This window comes from Syzygium oleosum, unplaced genomic scaffold (assembly GCF_021117445.2).
Source record: "Syzygium oleosum isolate NSW1041296 unplaced genomic scaffold, Sole_v2.1 Sole_v2.12, whole genome shotgun sequence".
Lineage (NCBI taxonomy): Eukaryota > Viridiplantae > Streptophyta > Magnoliopsida > Myrtales > Myrtaceae > Syzygium > Syzygium oleosum.
Window position 1 is genome coordinate 1,522,721 of NW_026607496.1, and position 16,712 is coordinate 1,539,432.

At 43.4% G+C, this 16,712-nt stretch overlaps 1 protein-coding gene across 1 annotated transcript; it reads left to right on the top strand.

The window, feature by feature from the left end:
- Positions 1–7,501: 7,501 nt before the first annotated feature.
- LOC115677152 (subtilisin-like protease SBT5.3) lies at positions 7,502–16,419 on the top strand. The gene is made up of 11 exons (XM_056316424.1): positions 7,502–7,674; positions 7,845–7,954; positions 8,048–8,145; positions 8,560–8,724; positions 11,003–11,110; positions 13,744–14,267; positions 14,455–14,552; positions 14,692–14,937; positions 15,076–15,190; positions 15,273–15,486; positions 15,729–16,419. The coding sequence occupies exons 1-11, from the start codon at positions 7,594–7,596 to the stop codon at positions 16,265–16,267; spliced, it is 2,298 nt and encodes a 765-aa protein (XP_056172399.1). The 5' UTR covers positions 7,502–7,593; the 3' UTR covers positions 16,268–16,419.
- Positions 16,420–16,712: the final 293 nt, after the last annotated feature.

The following is a 16,712-nucleotide window of genomic DNA, read 5'->3' on the forward strand; positions in this document are numbered from 1 at the left end:
GAAGACGGACTCAACAGCGGCTAGAGTGAATGGACCAACCGAGATCAATGCGAGCGGCACGATAAGATCGAGAACCGGAAGCGAATCGGATGACCAGGGAGTCGAAGACGAAGTCAGGGAGGGCTTCGAAGTGCCGATGTTGCAAGAAACTTTAGGGCTTGTTCTTACTTCTCTCTGTTGGAGTTATTAGTGACCGGTGAGCCCATCCTCAAGGGATAGGAATCATTGCTTCATAGGCAAGTTATTCCATTCTTGCACCAGAGAAATTAGGTGGTACGGTCTTCTAAATCAATCGTCCATCCATAAAAATACCTTTAATCATACTTCTTCGTTTCACCTCCGACCAACGGTTGATTCAACAATGCTACTAACGATACGCAGAAACTCCGTGGTTATGACCTCGGGCTCTTATACTCGAACGACTAGCTTTTGGCTTTGGGTGTAATTTTGTCGAGATTAGTATGAGAAGGTACTGCAGTGTAAGGTTGGTGTCGCTTTTTTCTCTCTGTTGATATTATATATATACACGAGCAAATTTACAAAGGAATATGATATACGGGAAGATAATGTCTGGATGATGCGGAAATTGATTAACTTTCCTTAATTTGTCGATTAATTTTTTGTTTAACATTTTACATTTCTTAGCAAACGTTTGGTGTTTATACTAACATACATATAAACAATGACAAGGCTAATCAATATACTCAATATCTAAAAATAGCTGCCTAAATCAATTGAAAATTTTTACTCCATAGTCAAGTGCCCAGAGCCCATGACCTTCACAGGCCTATCAATCTACCAATCCACTCAATGATAGTTAGCCTAAGGGCCCATGAGCCCCTGCTTGATCCGAGGTCTTCCCAAACCAACCTAATGCTCCCCCTTAGGTCGCAAGTTCTCTTCACTTCAAGCACGCTTGGTCTAGCTTTCTCGTAGCAGTTATAGCTGCGAAAATGGGTATTTCATCTTTTGGTGAGGTCGTTCAACAAATCCTTAGTAGCTGCGCATCGGCTTTTACCTTTTGGAACGTGTCTTCATCTAGTTTGAAGTGTTACGATTTTAAAACACGTATTGTCATACACACAAGTTATGGCAACTCATATCATGGCTGCGGTAATTGTAGAACAACCACAATAATCACAGCCATATCTAGGAGACGGATGTTTAGCTCGACAGTTATCAATCTACCACTAGCCTGATATAAAATATCCATCGCCAGGGCAATAATCATCGGTCTAGGGCTTTTGGACATAACTCATTTTTCCACCGACAGTGAGATTTGCCGACGCGCCCCCCCCCCCATCTCTCTCATAAGTTGAGATCTCAACGTTGCTAAGCAAGTTAGATGAATTCTTTTAGATGGGGAACATTTCAATGTACATTCATTGCAGAACTTTTCTCTCTGTACTTATAAACGTGACCCGAATCATCTATTTTGATCCATAAGCGGATTCAAATGGATCCGTATATTGTCATTTTTCCTAAATTGATGATCACGATCACTCTCCTGAAGCAAATTGAAAAAAAAAATCTCATTTCAGGGATCAGGAGTACCCCCCAACATTTGCCAGCTTCTTTTCAATTAGAAGCGACCATTCTTCTTGATTTCCCATTGTAGTTGACCAATAGTTGAAGAGCTACGGTCTCATCAATCACTCCGAAACATTCACTTTCTAAGCTCGATCAAAATCTATCAATCTCCAATTGGACTTTCTTTCATGTTTTGTCTTGTTCAAGACCTGAAGGAGAAGCCGCCCCTCTCCCTACGTCCTGCTCTTGGCTTGGAACTCGAAAGTTACAGGTCTTGGTCTTGGGAGTTTGTTCTATACATAAGGTTAATAATGTCATGCTTAGATCATTTATTGCATCACTACAAGCATCACCACACGTGACACACACCTTAGAAAGCGAGAGAGAGGGAGAGAGAGAGAGAGAGAGAGAGAGAGAGAGAGAGAGAGAGAGAGAGAGAGAGAGAGAGAGAGGGAGTGGGAAGGGTTTGAAAAAACGAGAATTACCTTTAGTCGATGGCATAGATAACTCACATGTATGTATATACCGACCGCACACTCGCACATGACGGGATTAGGATCCTATCCATTCAGTGAGCGATCCGCATTTTTCAATTCATCCCCATAAAGGATATCATCTTTTGAAGGGGGAGGGGGAAAAGTACCGAAAAAGTCATAAACCTATTGTATTGATATCAATTCAGTCCTAAACCTTTCAATCGGATCAATTTAGTCCTAAATATTTTCACATTGATACAAATTCAGTCAATCCGGCTAATTTAGGCTGGAAATTGCTGACGTGGATAATTTCTTTTTATAATTTTTCGAATTTTTTTATTAATTTTTTTCCTTTTCTTCCTTTGGTGTGTGGCTGGTACTCGGCCATGGCCGGCGATTGGCCATAGGCGAGGGTCACCCTTGCTGCGTCGGTCCTCACTAGATTTGGTGAGGGTGCCCTTGCCCGGGCTGTGAGAGTCAAGCCCTTGCCGGCCCTCGCTTATGGCTGGTCGCCGGCTGTCGCGACCGAACTCCCGAGCCCTTTTTTAAACAACATGCAAAAAAGGGGGGCTCGCCTGGTACGTGCTAAGTCTAGGTTCAGGACTTAACTCGGGCCCTCCCAAGCCTATACCATATCGCGACTTAGGGTTTAAGTATTTAACATGCAAGTGGTTTATACCAAGGAGTCGCCACTAATCGATTTGGGGTGGGTCGATTAGAAACCCAAATAGGATGATGGGAGAATCACCCTATTCCTACGAACCAGAGATTAAATGAGTTCGGGGACTTGGTTACACTAGTTGGATAACTAATGCCCTTTCGGTACCATTTTACCCTGTTCATTTCTGAAAATATTTGTCAGGCAATTTGAATTGATTTTAGGACCTTTCTCCTAACATGTTAGGTGATCAAGCGAGTGCATAATCAGAAACGATTAGCAGTCAGGAACACAACCATTCATGCAGCCTAAGGTTCTAACCTTAACTAAGTCAGATGACATTCAAAACACAACAGCTCATGCAATTGTATTAAAAACATGCATAACAATACAACAGTAATAAAAACTATCATGCAAAATACTACCACGCAATCCTAGGCTTATCTAATTTAAACATGGTAAATTATGCATAATAATACTATAATAAATAAAACATTTAGAATATATCAAACAAATTTAAAAAAAAAATAAAAAAAAATTTAAAATTTTTTTTTCGAAAAAATAATAATAATAATAATAATAATACAGAAAAAAAGAAAAAAAAATTAATTAATTATTTTTTTTAAATTTTTTTTAAATAAAATAAAATAATAATATAATATTAACCGGGTCGGGTCGGATCCGGGTCGGAACCGACCCGGGTCAACGGATCCGACCCGGTCGTTGACCCGGGTCGGATCGGTCAATCCGGATCGGGTCGGAACCGACCCGGGTCAACGGATCCGACCCGGTCGTTGACCCGGGTCGGATCTGTTAATCCGGGTCGGTCGGAACCGACCCGAGTCAACGGATCCGACCCGGGCGTTGACCCGGGTCGGATCTGTTGATTCGGGTCGAATCCGACCCGAACATACAGACCTGCGGTGAGGGGGGCGCCGGAGAGGCCAAAATTGGCCGTCCGCCGGCTGACCCAGGCCAGCGCCGCCCCCAAATCGCCCGACTAGGACCGCCTGTGGGCTGTGCCACTCACCTGAGCCGCCGTCGGACCGCCGTTCGCCGGCCGGCGACAAGACAAAAACCGGCCTCATTGAGGCATTTTGTCGAACACTGGGCGTGCGCGGTGGAAATCAGCCGATTTCGACCTCCTCCGGCGGTACGGTCAGCTCCGACGGCTGCGGCTGACGTTCGACTGCGAGTGGGGACCGGGACCGGCGACGGCATGGGCCGGGAATCGCGTGACTCGGCCGGCGCGAGTCCCGGCCGGACCGCGTGCAAAAACAGGGGAGGACAGAGGTGATCGGGACCCGGGGATGCTCACCGGTCGACGGCGCGGCTGGGCGGCTTACGGCGGGTCTGAAGGCGATGGCGACGCTGATGGTTCGCTCCGGCGTACTCCCGATCTGCTTTCTCTCTCTCTATTCTCAGCTCTCTTTCTCTCTGTTCTCTCTTTCACTGCTTCGCTGACCCCGAAAATTGGCCGACCTAGGCTCTTTGGCTCTCTGTGTCGCCGCCGTCGGCTCGGCGGCGGGGACGGATGGCTGAAGCTGAGGCGCGGTGGCCGCCGGAGGCTCCCTGTCTCTCCCGGCTCACGCTCTCTCTGTATTTTTCTCCAAAAATGGCCGACCCCCTCTCTCTCTCTCTTTCTGTCTTTCATAGCCGACGACGACGAGTCTGGGCCCGGCCGCGTCGGCGTGACGATGGCCTACACCGGCCTACGCCACCCCACGACTTTCGTGGCTATGGCAGGCCGGTGCAGAGCAGGGGGGCTGCTCAATGTGCCGAGACGGAGAGGAGAAGGAGAGAGAGAGAGAGAAAAAGAGAGACCGGGAAACAGGAGGAGAAGGGACTGGCCTTAATGGCCAGTCCTTGTGGCGTGCTGCCCCGGTCCTGCTCTGGCCGGATGGGGACGGGGCGGCCGCGCTCGGCCGCTCGTCGCCTCTGCGTCGGCAGCGAGAGGAAAACGGGGGAAGGAGAGCGACCGCTTGGCGAGGGGGAAGAAGAAAGGAAGGGGGTGGGCCGGGCCGGGTGATCCCGCGGGGAGGAGGAGAAAAAAAAAAAAAAAAGAGGGCCGGCCTTGGCCCGGCCCGATCCGATATTTTTTTAAATAATTTTTTTAATTTTTGAAAATTAATTAAGAAAATATGCTCTAATAGACCCTATTAATGAAAATATGCCTAATGTCTATATGCAATGCATTTAAATAGAAATTTTTTTGTTTTAGGAATTAAAGAAAATTAATTCCTAAATTTTGTGCAATTAATTTTGGGCAAATTAAAAATAGGTGTCAACACCGGCCATGGCCGAGTACCGGCCATAGGTCAAAGGAAGAAAAAGGAAAAAAAAAGGAATTTTTTTAAAAAAATTAATAAAATATTCAAAAATTTATTAAAAATAATAAAAAAATGTCAAGATTAGCACCGACTGTGCCACGTAGGGTAGCCAGCATCCACGTCAACAATTTCCGGCCTAAATTGGTTGATGAACTCAATTGATACCAATGTGAAAATAGATCGTCAGACTCGGGAATGTCTTGTACAAAATAATAAAAAAATCAACTCTTCGGAAGCATCATGCTACCGACTACTTGGCTTATATTTCTTGATAAATCGTATTGATCGTTAAAAAATCGGAGTACCCAATTAAGAAACTTACTTTTAGTTTTGGTTTCGCGTTCTCTAAATTTCGCACGCTATATAATTACGTTCAAATCAATTGAAGTAGATAAGTCCTCGGTGAATCGCTTTGTCAAAATACGTGCTAATTGTCCCTTTTCGGAGAAAGTTGAACTCAAAAAGCTCAAACTATTGCAAGAAGTAGTTTAAACTCCTATGATGCCCATCGGACCATCCACATGGGGATGTCTTGCACAAAATAATTGAAAATCAACTCTTTGGAAGCATCGCGCTATAATGTTATCGATCAACTAAGCAAAAGATTACGCATCTCGTCAAAATGCATGCTCGAAAACTACAGCACTACGAAGAAAATCGGAATCCGGGTTTGTCCCGTTTTAGGAGAAAGTCGAACTCAGAAAGCTCGAACTCTTGCGAGAAGTAGTTTAAGCTCCGATGATGCTCACAGACCATCAGACGCGGGGATGTCTTGTACAAAATAATAAAAAAATCAACTCTTCGGAAGCATCGCACTACCGACTACTTAACTTATATTTCTTGATCAATCGTATTGATTGTTAAGAAATCGGAGTACCCAATTAAGCAAACTTACTTTTAGTTTTGGTGTTGTGTTCTCTAAATTTCGCCCGCTATATAATCACGTTCAAATCAATTGAAGTAGATAAGCGCTTAGTGAGTCGCTTTGTCAAAATACGTGATAATTGTCCCTTTTCGGAGAAAGTTGAACTCAATAAACTCAAACTCTTGCAAGAAGTAGTTTAAACTCCGATGATGCCCGCTGGACCATCCACATGGGGATGTCTTACACAGAATAATTGAAAATCAACTCTTCGGAAGCATCGCGCTACCTATTACTTGGCTTATGGTTCCTGATCGATCATATTGATTGTTAAGAAATCGGAATATCCAATAGAGCAAATTTACTTTTTAGTTTTGATTTCACGTTTTCTAAATTCCGCACGCTAATATAATTCACTTCCAAATCAATTGAAGTAGATAAAACCTTTCGATGCGACTTCACCTATTTATGTCGCCTTTTACTAGGTCAAAATAGGCGTTCGACAGACTATGCACCATTGACTTCGTCTAGGTCCTATTGGCTCATTGTAAAGTTTGATGCAAGCAAGTGAACTAACGGCGAGATTGCAATTCGACATGCGATTCCATCGTCATTTCCCACACGTGGGAGAGGACCCATTCCACATCATAGGAGCTTTTAAAGAACGACTTAAACTAATAAAAAAATCAACTCTTTGGAAGCATCGCACTACCGACTACTTGGCTTATATTTCTTGATACACAATTACAATAAATTCACGACTTTCTTGATAATTTTCCCTTGCAACTTTTGCTACATACCATCCATAAATTACATAATACCCTGGAAAACTTACATTGAGAGAGGGCAAAATGACATTTGTAGCCATAAAATGTACCCTCATGCCTTTTGTTTTTGTTTTTTTTGGCCTTTAGAATATTTCAACTGGGGTGCCCATATGGATTATCTGCAACTTTAATGTTAACTAGAAAGGTCAAATGAGTAGATTCCCCAGTCCCAACTTCCCCCAGTTGCCCTTGCATCGCCAACCTTGACCAAATCAAATCATAATTAATTTTTTTTTATCTACCCAATAAGAAAAAATATCCACACAGTTTGACAGTATCCTCTGCATTCACATTAAAAAAATAGTAATACAGATGAACTTGCTTGAAGATGGGTCCAAAGGACCACAGCTCTATATCCTCACTGCCACTTTCCTGAAGTTCCTTAAAAAGACAAGAAGCCTTCTCATTTATAAGAAACATGGAGATGCGGCACCTCGAAAACAGGTCCTAAAGTCAGGAGATGTATTTTATGTGACGGATAAACTACGAGACAGTGATTACATGGTGTAACTTTGCTCGCGTATTATGAATCTCATCTCGCATCTTGCATGCGTCTACGCATCTCATTTTTCACGAATAGATCATATGACGCACAAGGTGTTTTTCTTGCATAGTAAATGAGGAAATAAAAATCCCAAGTTGGGGCTTGTCTGACGAAGTTTATTAGGGTTTCTTTTTGACCATTTTGTCCTCAACCCCTTTTCGGCTCCACCATAGAGAATTGAAACCCTTTCTTTTGGCTGGGCTTTGGGGAGTGGATCCCACTCCCCTTCCCAAACATCATAAAGAGGACACACCCATCTTATCCACTCCCCTTCCCAAACATTATAAAGAGGACACACCCATCTTTGCTTCTTGTCTACTGTTCCTGCAAGGGGGTGCTGCAAGTGCCTCACCAAAAGTAGTTGCCATGAGCCTCTCCGTTCACCTTCTCATGCTCTTCCTTCTTTCGTTAACACAGCACCAGACACCCACTTTTGCTGCCAAAAAGGTGAGCACTCAAAGCTTAAGCCCTCGCACTGTTCCATTAACAATGGAATCTCTCCATTTTTGTCTTAGTTTGAAGAGGGTCGTATCTTAAACTGATATCATCATCATCATCATCATCATCATGAATCTTTCCTTTTTGTTTTGTGTGCCTGTGCGTGTGTGGGATCGAAGTCGTACGTGGTTTACTTGGGATCTCACTCGCACGGGCCGGATGCTTCATTGGCTGATCTGAGTCGAGTGACAGAGTCTCACTATGAGTTTCTTGGCTCTTTCTTGGGAAGGTATTGCATTTCAATGCAGATGAAGTTCGCCGCCGCCGCCACTTCTTCTTCTTATCGGTTTACAGTATGCAATGATGATTATGTTTTGTATAGCCGAGACGACGCCGAAGAGGCCATCTTCTATTCATACACCAGGCACATCAACGGGTTCGCTGCGACTCTTGAAGATGACGTAGCTGCCCTAATCACCCGTAAGCTCCCACCCTTTTTTTCCGCCTCGGTTTGGAGTTTGACCACCAAAAGCAACACAGTCCTTTTATTTTGCTTCTGTCGTAAATTTGGAGTGCAACTTGCATTTTCTTGATGACAAGTCGCACAACCCTTGGTTACCACAATGCTTGTTGCTTCATTCCATGCCCTTTTTAAGCGCAAAACCTCCAAATAATCTCTACACATCTGCGAAACTTTGAGAAGACTAGTGCAGTAGATGATGCGATGACACGTATATCCTGTGTCTCAATAATATTCAATTGAAAATCCAAATTTAACCCGTCGCATCACTAAATAAACCAACTTTTATTGCTCGAATTTTGTTTTTCTGCCAAGGGGGCACTTGTTTTTTTTTTCATCTTTAATGCCTATTGTTGGTTTTCTAATCTTGGCAGAGCACCCAACAGTGGTGTCGGTTTTTCCGAACCAGGGCAAGAAACTACACACAACAAGATCGTGGGAGTTTCTAGGTCTCGAGCAAAACGGCGTGATTTCTTCCGATTCAATTTGGAAGAAGGCTCGATTCGGTGAAGATACCATCATTGGGAACCTTGACACAGGCAAGCGGCTTCCACCCACTATTTATTTACTTAACATTATGTTTTTCGCTGACAAAAATAATATAAAGAGTGCCCCAAAACCCACGAACGTTGACTTACATTACAACCGGAGCGAAGCGGTCTTGTCATCTATCTGAGATAAAGAAATGCCAATGTTTCAAGATCTCCGACTTTCATTTACTCCATGTTCGGTTCTTGCTTTGGCCGCGCATGTTCTCTTCACTTTATAACACAGATCATTGTTTCATCGTGTCTCAATCTGCATCACAGCTGCAACTATCGATACCCATCAAATGATTTTAAAAAATTATCGACTTTGCGTCGTCAACTCATTGTCCAACACACATAATACAGATTGGGGCGTAATGTAAGAGGGTAGATAATAAAGAAATGGTTAGCGGGTTGAGCACGCTCCAATGTAAACAGATGAAAGATTGTCTTCGACCCATGTGGAAAATTTTATATCATTGAAAATTGTTGGATGTTGTCTTTTGCTTGCTAACTAGAGAAGGACCACGCTCTGTGCAGCTGCGTGATCGAAATTCTATTAAAAATCCATGCAAAATAAGAAAATGATAATGAGAAATTGTGGAGGAGTTTGTTCTAGAGATGCTTATCATCTCCATATTCTCTATCCTCTTCTTATGGATCACATTGCGAATGTGTGGCACATGGTTATGCATGTATATGTGATACATGTTGTAACGACCTGGGTCCCACTTGCAAGATATTGTCCGCTTTGGACACTAAGTCCTCACGGTTTTGTTCCTCCGAGAAGAGTCCATACTATCCCAGAAAATGCCTCTTACAAGTTAAGGTTTCCCAAGCCTTTATAAGCAAGCCCAAGTAGCCCATACTACCCTCAGAAAAGGCCTCTTACAAGTTAAGATTTCCCAAGCCTTTATAAGCAAGCCCAAGGCTCCCTCCCTAGGTGATGTGGGACAGGAGACATGCCCCCCTTGCCATCCTAGAAGCCTGCCGAAAGTCGCTCCTTGTCTAGGCCTTTTTGGCCCCGGCGACCACTTCCCACCCTCGTCGGACCGGGTCGTTACACATGTGATTAGACATTAGAGATGCACGCTTGAGAGGGTCAAATCTCGAATACTAGTCAAAGGTACTAGAAGAGAAATACATCATGTCATAAGACTAGTCTAATTTGGAAGATGATTAAAAAAAATCAGTCAGCACATTATTAGACCGTTTGTCATAATTTGAGAAAAAGAGTTATATTTTGCTTTCGGTCAAAGATTTAAAGCGAAAAGAAGTATTTTAATGTTTGAGAAAAATATGGAAAGAAATTATAAATATTAGCTCAACATGTCACAATTCGAATGTTCTTTCGAAAAACAATTGATATTCCACATTTGATGAAAGTCAAATTACAAAAGCTACATGTAAAGATAATTATTTTCAACAACAAAGAGTAAAAGTTAATTCGAATACATCTTTGTGCGTCTGGTGAGCCATACACCTGAAACTCCTGACGTGATGCCATGCTAGGAATTGAGATAGAGCCTGAATTGACATCTTAGTGGTCTTGGCCATCACGCGTGCTCCCTCTACTTTCGATCAGAGAGGGATGGAGAGAGACAGAGTGATAGGCAGCGAAAGGAGGCTGGTTACTACTGCCGGCTGCCGAAGCTAGTGGCATTGGTTTGGTGCGTGGGGCGAGATTAGGTTTGGGTATAGCGTTCTTGGGGTAAAATTCTTTGAATCTAGGGTCATTTCGGTATCTGAGGTAACTAGTTATCCCCTCAAGTTGTAGTGGATTCCCATCCTTATGCTACAAGATTATTCGGTATAGTTATTCCACAACAATGATGACTATGAAACGGTATAGTTTCGAAAGTGTTTGGTTAATAACTCATAATTGCAACAGATACTCTCACAAGCAAGCTCTCTCTCTATCTCTCTCTTTCTCTCATGAAAATTACACCATTAGCAAAGTTGATCCTGGGGGCCAAAGGAAAGGGTCAATGATCATCCTGTCATGCGAAGTGCTGTGCTCACTTCAGGAGTTAGAATTTGGTACTTTGCAAGAGCATCTATCCGTGGGCCAAAAACCACAGAACACACAAGATAATAATCCCCACTGCCCCATACCAAACCTTCTTTTGGGGGAGTAGGTGAAGCACACCCTCATGATGAAACGCTCAAAAAAACAACTCTCCACGGGGGGGTGATTTCCTTTGCTGCTATGCTGGGCCAAAGAATTGACAAGCCTTGGTGCAGCATAGGAAAGTATGTGTAATTGATTAGGGTGTTTTGGCGCATGCAGGGGCGTGGCCAGAGTCCAAGAGCTTTAGCGACCAAGGGTTGGGACCGATTCCTCCAAAGTGGAAAGGAATCTGTCAAAACGACAAGGATCCTAGCTTTCGCTGCAACAGGTTCTTCTCTTTGCTTTGCTCCCACTCTCCCACTTTCTTATCCTCCCTCACCCGACCCCAAAAGGAAAAAAAACAGAAGAAAAAGAAAGTTGCCATTTTCAAAACGCTGACTTTTCTCCCACCCAGCTCCTTTGGAGATGATATTTTTACTTACTTCCCAGTTGTATCTCTTTTGGTGCTGTGTGGATTGTGGAAAGTGTCCAAAGTCTTTTGGGCATTTCTCTTTTTTTTTTGGGTGAATTTCTTCATAATAGAGTTGGGCCATGTTATGAACTGTTATTACTACAACTAAACTAGTCCATGGTTTATAAACTCTATTTAATAAACAAGACACTCTTCGAACAACGTACACCATACGACACGCACGCGCGACTAAAGAAGGGATAATGACATTAGTCATTTATAAAGTTTGGCCCGACTTGTAATGTCATCTTCGAACTTTTAATACGTTCGATGTGGTCCATGATTTATAAACTCTGTCTTAGAAACAAGACACTCTTCGAACAACGTACACCATACGACACGCACGCGCAACTAAAGAAGGGACCACGCAACTAAAGAAGGGATAATGACATTAGTCATTTATAAAGTTTGGCCCGACTTGTAATGTCATCTTCAAACTTTTAATACGTTCGATGTGGTCTATGGTTTATAAACTCTGTCTTAGAAACAAGACACTCTTCGAATAACGTTCACCATACGACACGCACCACGCGACTAAAGAAGGGATAATGACATTAGTAGTTTATAAAGCTTGGCCACACTTATAATGTCATCCTTGAACTTTTAATACGTTCGATGTGGTCCTGGAACGATTCATAAATGTTCAACCTAATCCATCAACTTTTCATGACAAAGTTTAATCAATCCTTCATCACTATTCACAAGTTTATATAATTACTCTATTACCCAGTTTTTAGAATCTTCTTTCATTTCAATATGTTTCCCAAATCAACAAACAAATATGCAATCTTCAATTACTTTTTTACCCTTTTTTGGTATATGTATATTTTAGTGAATATTTAAATTTATGATCTCCATAATGATAAACAAAAATAGAACTTTGTTTAAAGTCGTATTGGCTTGCCAACTATCGGCCAAGACTTTTGCCGCACGATGCCGCTTCACCCCCCCCCCCCCCGCCCCCCATCATTGGCCACTTCGCGGGCCCTCCAAACCTCGATCCCTCTCTCGGTATTGCTTGTCTCCACATTCGGCCTGGTTGCAGAGTCGGATCAGGGTTCGCGTTGCCATATCCAGTGTTACCAAGCCTAAACTTTGCCTTGTCGGGCTCGGGTAACATCCTTGGTGACACGACCCCTTACCCTTCCTCAGGAAAATCAGGGTTCCCTTCGGATGTGTGTGGTATGTTACGTAAATTTCTCAAACGATGAAGTTACTTGTTATCTCGAATTACCTCCTGATTTAAGAGGATTCCAATCCATGTAAATATGTTGATACGCGTGGAGCTATATAGCGAGTTAATTTAAAAAAAAAACATGCTAAATATTAAACATGTCCGTTTTTCAAAATCGATTTGACATTTGTTCCTCCCTTCATTATTTCTCCCAAGAATTGATGTAACTATCTTCATCTCCACCTTCATTGTCATCATAATTGTTCTTGTTCCAATTTTTGTCTTCCTTCAAAACGGACAAATCTCATTTCGCTCCGCTAATTCGCTTTGACCATTTCCTGGGTCCGAACCATCTTTTCTTTCTCTGTGTTCCTTTCCCACTTTTGTTTTTGTCTGAAAAATCAATTTAGGTAGAAGGATTCAAAGACCCATAATTGTTGACTTTCGTTTTCGTTGACCCTTATTTGCACACACCATATGCGTAAATTCACATTCAAAGCTAGCTTCAACTGCTCCCGATAACTAGCCGATAGCTAGTGGACACTATTGTTCGGCGAAATAAGAAGAATTCTATTCGATAGCTCATACTTACTTATGGGCTTCGTTTGTTTCGCGAAAATTGAATGGTTAAAAACTATTTTCTTAAAAATGATCGCTTGTATCGATTAACATAATTAGTTAATGAAAAATATTTTCATTATTGACAACAATATATGTCTACACATTTTTATATACGAAGAAAATACTTTTTGTTCATTCATTTTTGTAAACGATCATTTTTAAGAAAACGGTTTTCGAATCATTTATTTTCCGTGAAACAAACGGTGCGTTAACGAAATTATTTCTTATGACACGGCGTGAGTGACCCAATTTTGACTGAACAGTGTTTATATGTTTAGTTCGGTGCATGAAAATGTAATTGGGACGATACCATTCAGACTCCAACACCTACGACCGAAATTTGTACACGGAGAATAGAGATCGTTCTCAACGTTTTAACTTTTCATTATTTTTTCTTTCAATAAGTGAAATCGAAAAGAATTAAAAAAATTTGAAATTGTAAATAAAACAATTTTCTTTTTCTAAAATCTCCTTCTCACACATTCATTTAGCAATCCCTCTTTCTTTTTGTGTTTTTATCTTTTCTTTTCTTTTTATTTGTACACATTTCCTTTTCCTCTATAAAATACTTTAGAAAACAAATTGGAAATAGATTTTGGAAAAAAGAAAAATAAAAAAGAAATTAACTCCCGCCGGCGGGAACATCGGCCCGCGGGAAGCTCATCGGCGCCAGATACTTCAACAAAGGCTACGCCGCCGCGGTGGGACCCCTCAATACCTCCTTCGACACCCCCCGCGACCAGGACGGCCACGGGTCCCACACCCTCTCCACCGCCGGCGGCGGCTTCGTCGCCGGCGCCAGCGTCTTCGGCTACGGCCTCGGCACCGCCAAGGGCGGCTCCCCGAGGGCCCGGGTCGCCGCCTACAAGGTCTGCTGGCTGCACGGGTGCTTCGACGCGGACATCCTGGCCGCCTTCGACGCGGCCATACACGACGGCGTGGACGTCCTCTCCGTCTCCGTCGGCGGCCGCCCCTCCCCGCCGTTCAGCAGCAGCATCGCGATTGGCTCCTTCCACGCCGTGAAGAACGGCATCGTCGTGATCTGCTCGGCGGGGAACTCCGGGCCCGGCGACGGCACGGTCTCGAACATCTCGCCTTGGCTGATCACGGTGGCGGCTAGCACCATGGACCGGGATTTCTCCAACTACGTGGTGATCGGCAATCAGAGGCGATTCAAGGTCAGACTCTCGCTCGCTTCAATTGGTGAAGCTGTTCTTAGGGTTTGGCATGCATTACCAATTTGGAAAACTATACGAATACACCGCAAATTGCATATTCAAATGATGAATGTCCGCAAGAATGATTAGCATAGAACCGCTAATTCTGTAAAAATGTCTCCTTTTGCTTTCTCTTTCTGCCCTGAAGGGTGCAAGCTTGTCGCCGGATTCCTTGCCTGGAAGCAAGTTCTACAAGCTGATCAGCGCAGCAGATGCAAGATTGCCCAATGTGTCGGCCCTCGAAGCGTAAGGATCACAACCATTTTCCGCGATATTGATATCTTGCAATTACTGTTTGCAGCTGAACCCGTTGATTTGCCGCTTTTGCTTAGCTAGATAAGTACTCTGTTGCTAACTGTGATGTGTTTATGGTTGCATAACACAGGCTACTCTGCAGGAGTGGAACGCTCGATCCGAGAAAGGTGAAGGGGAATATCTTGGTTTGCCTTCCAGGAATTAACGCAAACGTCGACAAGGGAGAGCAGGCCTTCCTGGCCGGCGCTGTCGGGATGGTCCTTGCCAACGATATGCTCTCGGGTAACGAAATCGTCCCGGACCCACATGTCCTTCCCGCATCTCACGTCACCTACACCGACGGGGCTGCCATCTTCAGTTACATCAAATCGACTAAGTAAGTACACAGGCTCCCTTTTGCTCCCTAATGAGAGATTCTGCTGCGAAGCAATGTCGTTCTTGGTCCAGCTCATGAGGCCGGCGTAAATTGTGTCCGCATGATTTGACGTGTTTGTGCAACCTTTCATTGTGGCAGGTTACCCATTGCTCAGATCACGCGTGTAGTGACAAATATAGGCGTGAAGCCATCTCCAGTCATGGCGGCTTTTTCCTCAAAGGGGCCGAACACCATCACACCCGAAATTCTAAAGGTACTTTGAAGGTTTATCGCCGATTTAGTCACACTGCTTTTGTAATGATAGCTAGTTGAATTACTGAAATGATTATGACCAGCCGGATATTACTGCACCTGGAGTCAGTGTCATAGCTGCCTACACTGAAGCAGTGGGGCCGACAAATGAGGATTTCGATAAACGCCGGATTCCTTTTAATGCGGTGTCAGGCACCTCGATGTCGTGTCCTCATGTTTCTGGCGTAGCTGGTCTTCTGAAAACTCTACATCCAGAATGGAGTCCTGCTGCAATTCGATCGGCAATCATGACGAGTGGTGAGTATGAATGAATGATATACTTCGACTACATTATGAGCTCAACTGTTATGTCTGATTGGCACACTGAATCTTAGGGGAGTGAAAATGACAAACCCGCCTCTCTTGCAATCTCCACTGAAAACAGTGCAAACCGAACCTGTACATAATATGGTCATCACTAACTAGCCTGGTTTTGGATAGGCGTTTCCAAGATGTGTAACGTTTTGATAGATCTTTGCCCCCCTTCTGTTTGTTTGCAGCAACAATACAAGATAATGCAATGGAACCGATCATCAATACCTCCTACTACAAGGCGACTCCTTTCAGTTACGGAGCTGGACACATCCAACCCAACCGTGCTATGGACCCTGGCCTGGTTTATGATCTGGGAATTAAAGATTATCTCAACTTCTTGTGTTCTCTAGGTTACAATGCAACGCAGATCTCAATGTTCTCTGCCGGTGCCTATAATTGTTCGAAACGCATTAGTCTTCTAGACTTCAACTATCCTTCGATCACGATTCCTAAGCTCTCAAGATCAATTATGGTGACTCGAACTGTGAAGAATGTTGGCTTGCCAGGGACCTACAAGGCGTCGATACTGCAACCGAATGGAGTTTCGGTTGTTGTCAAGCCTGCCTACCTGACGTTCATCAAGAAGAACGAAGAGAAGTCTTTCAAGGTCGTGCTGAAGGCGAAAGGAGCCAAGGCGACTAAGGACTACTCGTTCGGAGAGCTGATATGGTCGGACACTGAACATCATGTGAGGAGTCCTATTGTTGTGAAGGCCATCGCATGACTGTTATTATAGTGCCGAAGAATGGCCTTCTTATTAAATTGATGTCGATCCTATTCATGAATGGTGCTTCATGAATTTAAAATAATGGTTTGCAAATTATAAGGTGTTGAAAATTATTAATATAGAAATTAGGTTGAAGATTATTATTGTTATTCGTCTGAAAGCTAATCGGTCTTTATAATGAGAGCATTGTGCATTCTAGTCACGCGAGCGCGCTTTGTATCTGCAAAAGGACTCGGTTCTCTTTCTTCTTCATCTACTGCTCGAGCATCCTGCTATTCCTTCTCTTCATCCATTGTTCGGAAAACTGAAGTTTCAGAAGGTTGTTCCTATGCCTGGACGACTTATTGGACGGTCAGTTTAAAGAAGACTCAGTGGACCGAGATGAATCAATTATCTCTTGACAAAGCTCCCCCTTTGATTGTCATCTGATGTAGATGACTGC